The sequence below is a fragment of the Triticum dicoccoides genome, chromosome 2B (assembly GCF_002162155.2).
Source record: "Triticum dicoccoides isolate Atlit2015 ecotype Zavitan chromosome 2B, WEW_v2.0, whole genome shotgun sequence".
Taxonomy (NCBI): domain Eukaryota; kingdom Viridiplantae; phylum Streptophyta; class Magnoliopsida; order Poales; family Poaceae; genus Triticum; species Triticum dicoccoides.
Genome location: NC_041383.1, coordinates 377,744,630 through 377,753,307, shown reverse-complemented (window position 1 = coordinate 377,753,307; position 8,678 = coordinate 377,744,630). Strand labels below are relative to the sequence as shown.

The 8,678-nt window shown below is 40.8% G+C and overlaps 1 protein-coding gene across 1 annotated transcript; it reads left to right on the top strand.

Moving 5' to 3' along the window:
- Window positions 1–3,045: 3,045 nt before the first annotated feature.
- Window positions 3,046–8,195, top strand: LOC119367715. The gene is made up of 3 exons (XM_037633153.1): window positions 3,046–5,434; window positions 7,485–7,676; window positions 7,758–8,195. Exon 1 carries the CDS (start codon window positions 3,050–3,052, stop codon window positions 4,070–4,072), a length of 1,023 nt encoding a protein of 340 aa, XP_037489050.1. The 5' UTR covers window positions 3,046–3,049; the 3' UTR covers window positions 4,073–5,434; window positions 7,485–7,676; window positions 7,758–8,195.
- The last annotated feature ends 483 nt before the right edge of the window (window positions 8,196–8,678 follow it).

Genomic DNA, 8,678 nt, shown 5'->3' with positions numbered 1-8,678 from the left:
AGTGAAATTAAATATTATAAGAAATGTTGGTTTCTCCACCATTATTACCTATGTATTAATTGGTTCACTCCGAACATTTTAGTTTCAATATTCGAAAACTTTTATTGTTTGCCTATTTTTGAATTTGAATCTGAATTGGTTTCGAACTAACTCGAGATTAGCAACTATAAACGAGGTGACGTGGCACCATTAGCAGAGGATCACTGTAGCTAAATTACCCGGGCGTCACAGGCGTCATCCAGAAGGTAGCTACACCAAGCCATCCTGCTGGGGTAAGTAAAACTGCTTGTACAGAAGAGATTGCACATTTAATTGATGCATCTGTAGCTAGTAAATACGGCAAAAAAATGATAGATATGGCATGCACAATTACTGAATCTGTAGCTAACAAATTTGATGAGTTCAGAGAGCGATTTAATAAGGACATTCAGATCAGCTTGCCTCGTCAAATTCATACAATGGTATTACAGGCCAATGATGAACGTTATGAGAAACAACCGGTGCGTCCAGAAAATAGTAGGTTCACTAATTTACCTAACCCTATGCATACACCTGTTGCAGTACCCAATGTTATGCAGCCCCACATCCTGTTAAGCAATAACCAAAGTGGGCAGAATTACATTGGCAATTCGGCCAATAATTTTGTATATACTGCTGCTACTCCTACTCTGACTTCGGTTCCACAAAATTTCAGTAGCAATAACCGAAGTGTTGGCTTTAATTCCAATCTGCAACAACCCTACTAACAAACAATAGCATATAGCACACCACCCTTGCCACCAATTGGTACCAGGGTTCCTTACGGGCCGGTGCTAGATGCGTGTTTTAATGGTTCTCCGCAGCAAATGTATCATGCTCAAACTTCTTTGTCAGAGTTACCGCCACGTACCTATGGTGCATCTATGCCACAAGCTAGTTCTCCACAGCCTGCTGAAAATTTTAAGGATCAACTTGCTAATATACTTAGGGAATTTGTCTTGGAACCTAAAGGTAGAGCACATGCATATAAAAAACCCTACCCTGAATATTTCGACACAACACCTTATCCTCGTGGGTTTAGAATTCCAGATTTGTTAAGTTCACAGGAGAAGATGGTAGATCAACCTTTGAGCATTTAGGACAATTTTTAGCACAATGCAGTGAAGTTGGTACATAATATATTTTTAGAGTGAAATTATTTCCTTTGTCTTTATTTGGTACTGCATTTACTTGGTTTACATCGCTTGCTCCTAACTCCATTGCAACATGGGCCCAACTGGAGCAGAAATTTCATGAGTACTTTTATGGTAGTGAAACTGAACTTAGACTTTCAGATTTGACAATGGTTAAGCAAAAGCACAATGAATCTGTTTATGATTATATTAAAAGATTTAGAGATGTCAAAAACCGATGCTTCAGTTTGACCATAGCCGAAAAAGATTTAGTTGATCTTGCTTTTTTGGGTTTGCTTGCTCATATTAGAGATAAATTGGAAGGGCAAGAATTTTCAGATGTTAACCAAGTTTTGCAAAAGGCTTGGGCGCAGGAAAACCGTGCTAAAGAAGTTAAACCATACTTCCGGTTTAGAGATAATAAGAGCAAAGACAAGGAAAAACCTACGGTTAATGTCGTAGAACATGATAGTGATTCAACTAGTGAAGATGATGTTGATATATGTATGGCCGAATGGGTTCGAGCACCTAAGTCAAAACCTTTCGCATGTGCTGCCCTGAAACCCACACCAGCTAAAAGAGAGGAAATCAAATATACTTTTGATGTTAGTAAGTGTGACACGATTTTTGACATGTTGTTGCAAGGGAAGTTAATTAGAATAAAAGAAGGGCATGTGATTCCATCTCAAGAAGAACTGGGTAGAAGAGCTTATTGTAAATGGCATAACTCTTTTTCTTATGCTACTAACGATTGTAATGTGTTTCGTCGACAGGTGCAATCGGCCATTAATGACGGACGATTGATTTTTACAGAAGGTACTAAGATGAAGCTCGATAGTGATCCTTTTCCTATCAATGTGGTTGAGTTTGAGAATAAGAAAATTCTTATTCGATCGGATCAGACCGAATCCGCAAGAGAGAAAAATGTTGTTGATGATAATGTTCCTCCAAGGATGATCAAACCAAAAAATCCAGAAGTAGGAGTGTGGAAAGTCAATGGAAGAAGGAGACAAGCTTGGAGACCAAAGCCGACAGTTAACATGTTGTTGGAGAAATACACTTCACTTAAGGCCACCAATGTGTTTAACCGGCTTGGAGGTAATAAGCGTCCTAGATCTCCTTCTGGACCTGCCGGTCATGAGCAATGGCAGAAAAATTCATATGACCAGCAGCCATATTTCGCAATAGAGCCAACATATTGGGGTTGTGCACCTCCTATGTATCCGCAAATTCCTCCATGGGGTTCTAATCCTTGGGCGCCATATCCTATAGGGCCAGCAGGATATTTTCAACCAGGATGGATCCCGCCTAGGCCTATGTTCAGACCAAACATGCACGAGAAAAGGGCTCGATTTAATCATGAAGCAAGATCACGTGATGTTGTTATGGTTCGAGGTAAAGATGGTTCACATAAAGGGGCTGAAGATAGCTCATCCAGCAAAAGATTTGCGTAGAGCAGATTGCCTAGACACAATGCGGATGGCAAGGTTCACATAGGTGGCCAAAAGTTTGCATGGGTACCGGTCAGATCTAAGGGTGATGTAAAAAAATCAGTTGTACATGATGTATTTAAGTCTGGTTGTGCTATTACGAACCAACCTGGGTTGCGTGCTGCTCATAATGTTGATAATGGTAAGCTCAAATCAGCTGCAGGTGTTGCCCCTGATCCAGAAACAATCATGATTAGAGGTTTCAAATTTGGTTCAGTTCAGAAAAGAGTTCCAGGTTCAGAAATGATTAGTAATGGTGCATTGCAGCAGCAGGGGCCTTATACATCGCAGCAAGAGGAAATTCCAGCAAAAGAAAGCAACTCACATGCTGATTTGGGGCCCAATATGCAGAAAGATGGGACCACTAGAACAACTGATCAATACATAATTGTTTTAGCCAAAGACAGAATGTTTGCTCCCCAAGCAGCAGCACATCAGTACAGACCAAGGAACTCGGGGGGCAGCAGAATTAGGTCAGTGGCACCAGGAACTAAACCGAAGCTTCGATGGTGCCCGACAGGGCTCATACATACTCAGAAAAGAAGGGTGCAGCGGCTGCGGGCATTGGAAATTAGAGAGGAACTAGCTGAGAAGAAGCGCGACGAGTGGTTCAATAAAGATAAACCAATGGTGCCCTCGAATATGACTTGGAAAGAGAAGCGCATCGCAAGGGAGGAATGCAATAGTGCTAATGACATGGTTATGGATGGAAACTCTAAGGATAAACAGGATATGCCTGCGGATATGGACATTGATATGGTATTTGAGCTGCCTGCTGAATTTCGTGCGCCTAAGGCTGAAGAGGCCGAAGTTGCAGAACTTGTTCTTGGCCCAAAAAGTGTTACATTTGAGAAACCAAAGAAGCATGGACAACACCTAAAGCCTTTGTTTATCAAGGGTCACATTGATGGTAAACCTATTGGTCGCATGCTTGTTGACGGCGGTGCCGGTGTTAATATCATGCCTTTTTCGGGTTTTTCTAAGTTGGGCCGAAAAGAGGAAGAACTGATGAAAACCAATATGGGACTTAGTGGGTTTTCAGGATACTTGTCTGAAGCTAAGGGTGTTATTTCTATGGAGCTCACGGTTGGTAGCAAAACATTGCCGACTGCTTTCTTTGTTGTTGATGTCAAAGGCCGATATAATATTCTTTTGGGGCGCGATTGGATCCATGCAAATTGTTGCATCCCTTCTACTCTACATCAATGTTTGATTCAGTGGGTTGATGATGATGTTGAAGTGGTTGAGGCGGATAATTCGGCCTGCATTGCTTTGGCTGAGGCTCCGGTTGATTGGCAACACTGTGAGATGTCATGCTTGACGGGTAGAGATTTATCAGATTATGATTATATTAGTATTGGCAGAGATGGTTTTGTTCCTGTACATGCACAGCCGGCTAGTGTAGCTCGGCTTAATGACTTATCCTTGTGAACAATGAATAAGGAAGATAGTGTTAAATGGATGCAAAGGCGTGTTGAGGAGTATCGTTCAGGAAAGAACGATATGCATGAAGCTACTGAGGATTTCGATGACATGGAGAAGCTTGGACAAGGATTCTCATTGGCTGACCCACTTGAGGAAGTTGATATTGGTGATGGAAGTGTCCCTAGACCTACATTTATTAATGCTAATATGGGGGCCGATCAGAGAGGAAAGGTATGTGCATTACTTAGGGAATTTGTTGATTGCTTTGCTTGGAATTATACTGAGATGCCCGGTTTGAGTAGGGACTTAGTTGAACACAGATTGCCTATTAAATCTGGTTTTAGGCCGCATAAACAGCCCCTTAGGCGATTCAATCCTAGTATATATGACCGCATCAAAGATGAAATCGATCAATTGTTAAAAGCTCGGTTTATTCGGCCGTGTAGATATGCGGAATGGATTTCTAATATTGTTCCTGTTGAAAAGAAAATACTAATAAGATTAGAGTATGTATTGATTTTAGGGATTTGAATAAGGCTACCCCTAAAGATGAATATCCTATGCCTATAGCCGACATGTTGATTAACGATGCTTTTGGACATAAAGTAATCAGTTTTTTAGATGGTAATGCTGGTTATAATCAGATATTTATGGCCGAAGAAGATATGTTTAAGACTGCTTTTCGATGCCCTGGTTTTGTTGGTTTATTTGAGTGGACTATTATGACTTTTGGATTGAAGAATGCCGGAGCTACATATCATCGTGCTATGAATCTGATCTTTCATGATCCTCTAGGCATCGTATTAGAAATATATATTGATGATGTAGTTGTTAAATCGGATGGGTTTGATCATCATTTAGCCGATTTGCGATTAGCTTTTGAAAGAATGCGTTGGTATGGGCTGAAAATGAATCCACTCAAATGTGTTTTCGGTGTATCGGCTGGTAAGTTCTTAGGTTTTATAATTCATGAGCATGGCATAGAGATTGATCCTAAGAAGGTAGAGGCAATCAGAAAATTGGAGGAGCCCACATGTAAAAGGGATGTGCAGAAATTATTAGGAAAAATTAATTACTTGAGACAATTCATATCTAACCTTGCGGGAAAAATTGAATCGTTTGTTCCTTTACTTCGGTTAAAACATGAAGCCGAATTCACTTGGGGGCAGAATAGCGAGAGGCTTTTAATAATATAAAATAGTATTTGTCAAGTCCTCCGGTGCTTCGAGCACCCAAGTCTGGTGTGTCGTTCAGGTTATACATTGCCGCACAAGACAAGGTGATCGGCGCAGTTTTAGCACAAGAGAACAGCGGGAAGGAGTACATCATTGCATACTTGAGCCGCCGCTTGCTTGACGCTGAGAGTCGGTACGTGTTTATTGAAAAAATATGTTTATCTTTATATTATGCATGTACAAAATTTCGGCCATATTTACTTTATAGTACATGTGTAGTAGCTTGCCAAGCCGACGTGATTAAATATGTGCTGCGTCAGCCGATTCTTAGTGGTAGGATTGGAAAATGGGCTTATGCACTAATAGAATATGACTTGGCATATGAATCGTTGCGTGCTACAAAAGGTCAAGTCATCGCTGATTTTATTGTTGATCATAGGATTAAGGATGATGAAGATATTAATTATGTTACTGTGTGCCCGTGGAATTTTTATTTTCATGGATCGGTTTGTAGGGAGGGACAAGGCATTGATAATGTTTTAATTTCACCAAACAATGTCGTTTATGAAACATCGGTCCGTTTGGAATATCCTTGTACAAATAACCAAGCTGAATATGAAGCTTTGTTGTTTGGTTTACAAAATTTAGTAGATATGGGTGTAAAGGATATAGAGGCTTTTGGAGATTCACTTCTGGTAGTCCGGAAAATTGGTGGTGAATTTCGATGTTTTGATGGACTATTAAAGCTATTTAGACCGATGTTTAGATATAATTAAGTCTCTGAATACTTTCACTATCAGTCATATACCTAGGGAAGAGAATTCTAGAGCTAATTTCTTAGCGCAACAAGCATCCGGATACCAAATCAGTAGGGGAAAGTTTTCCATATTAGAGAAACCGATGCTAGATGATGTTAATAGTAATGCTGATCTGTTGGCTATTAATTTGCTAAAGGATGCAGCAGGTTCTTGTTCAATCCAACAATAAATAGTACATGGCAAAGAAGATTCGGTGCAGGAGTCACAAATAACCGAATCAGCAGCTAATTTAGAACCAGGTGATTGGAGAACTCCTCTGATTAATCAGCTAAAGGATCCTGGGCAAACAAGAGGTAGAAAAATTCGGCGACAAGCTTTAAAATATACTTTGCTAGATAGTAAGTTGCACCGCCGAACGATAGATGGATTACTTTTAAAGTGCTTAGGTCCTGATCAGTCAAGAGTAGCTATGGGTGAAGTACATGAAGGGCTATGCGGAACACATCAGTCGGCTCATAAGATGCAATGGTTATTGAAAAGAGCAGGTTTTTATTGGCCGACGATGTTAGGGGGCTGTTTTCACTATTATAAAGGGTGTGAAGAATGCCAGAAATTTGGAAATGTCCAATTGGCACCTGCAGCTATGATGCATCCCATTATTAAGCCATGGACGTTTAGAGGATGGGGTTTAGATTTTATTGGTCAAATATATCCTGCTTCATCTAAAGGTTATCGCTTTGTCCTAGTAGCTACAGATTATTTTACCAAATGGACTGAAGCAATTCCTTTAAGAAATATGACCCATAAGGAAGTGATTAATTTTGTTTTGGAGCATATTATTTGCAGATTCGATATTCCTCAAACTTTGACTACTGATCAAGGTTCTTCTTTTATGTCTCATCAATTTCGTGAGTTTGCCGAATCTTTTAGAATTAAATTGTTAAATTCGTCGCCTTATTATGCTCAAGCTAACGGACAGACCGAGTCTAGCAATAAAACTTTAATTAAGCTTATAAAAAAGAAAATTAAGGAGCATCCAAGAAAGTGGCATGAAGTGCTTTCAGAGGCTTTATGGGCTCATCGGATATCTAGCATGGAGCAACTCAAGTGACACCATATGAGTTAGTGTATGGACAGGAAGCAGTGTTACCTGTAGAAGTTAATTTGCAAGCTCTTAGAGTAGCCAGACAAAATGATTTGTTGGTTGTAGACTATAATAATTTGATGCTGGACAGAATTGATGATGTTCCAGAAGAAAGATTAAGAGCCTTACAGGAAATTGAAAAAGAAAAGTTAAGAGTAGCTAAGGTTTATAACAAAAGGGTGAGGGAAAAATCGTTTCAAATAGGAGACTTTGTGTGGAAAACAATTTTGCCTGTTGGAACTAGGAACAATAAATTCGGCAAGTGGTCGCCGAGTTGGGAAGGCCCATATAGAGTTGTTGAAATAGTTCCTGGGAATTCATATTTTGTAAAATCTTTGCAGGGGGAGAGATTGCCTAAAGCTCTCAATGGAAAGTATTTAAAGAAATATTATCCTAGTATGTGGCAGGAGGCTTGATGGCATGACAGCAGATATTATTTAAGATATCGTCCTAAGCAAAATATGGCCGATGTGTTATTTGGACATCGCCCTGAGCAATGATATGACTGATGAAGCAATTGACATCATCCAAAGGTATCACTATAGTGTTTTTGGTAGATGCAATCATACCAAAAACAAGGGGGCATGTGTTAATGATGAAATTTGGCTTGCCAGTTTTACAGATTTGATAGCTGCTGGAATCGGAGTTCAGCTAAAAGTGCAGATCAGAAATATGTTCATCGCAGAGGATAAATACGGTAATACTTCCATGATGGAGTTCTTGCTTAGACAGCAGAGGGGCAAGGAAGAAATCTGGTCTGGAGAATATTTGAGATAGAAAAGGTTCTGGATGAGGTAGTTGTTCGGCTGTAGCAAGCCCAAATATAGGCTAGTACATACTAGTATAGGGCTGGGCTGCTGTCCCATGTGTTTTGGGTGCTGGCCGGGCTAATTAGGGATTAGGAATATTATATTTGACCTGCTTGCAGAGGAAGCAAAACAGGGATTACCTTCTGTACGTGCAAAAGGAGTCCTACTCCGATTCAGCCAAAGACCAGGGCGTGCCCTTATATATATATGGGGTACTTGGCCGATTGGTAAAACAACCAATCGATCCTTTTGCAACGTTACGTTACTTTTTCTCCTAGGTTCTTTTCTTTCCAGCACCTAGCTCGTAGCTTCTGCCCAGCCCTAGCAACCCTAGGGTTTGGCTGATCTTTGCCGTTTTGCATTGAAAAATGGTCGGTTTACCTCCATGAAAGTGAGGAATCTGTGGTGTTGTGTGGATCAACTTCGCGCAGCAATAGGAACCCACTGGTCAGTGACCCATTCTATTAACAGTGTTAATTAGTGTTAAAACTTAACTAAACCGAGGTTAGCAGAGCCCTGGGCCCACTAGTCAGTGACCTAGTGGTCATTAGGTTAGTGGTTAACCGGTGTTTAACCGGAGCTAGGCCGCCGCCGACGTACAGAGACGCGGCGATGCTCGGGTTTCGTCCTCCGGCGACCAAACGGACGGCGAAGGGGCTCTACGTGCTTAGCGCGACGTGACACATTGAGGGGTGGCTGCGGCAGGTGCCGAGGTGGTCTCTAGCG

Bases quoted from the DNA above. Each gene is read 5' to 3' on its own strand.
- LOC119367715 (XM_037633153.1), top strand. From the start codon at position 3,050: ATGTTTGCTCCCCAAGCAGCAGCACATCAGTACAGACCAAGGAACTCG.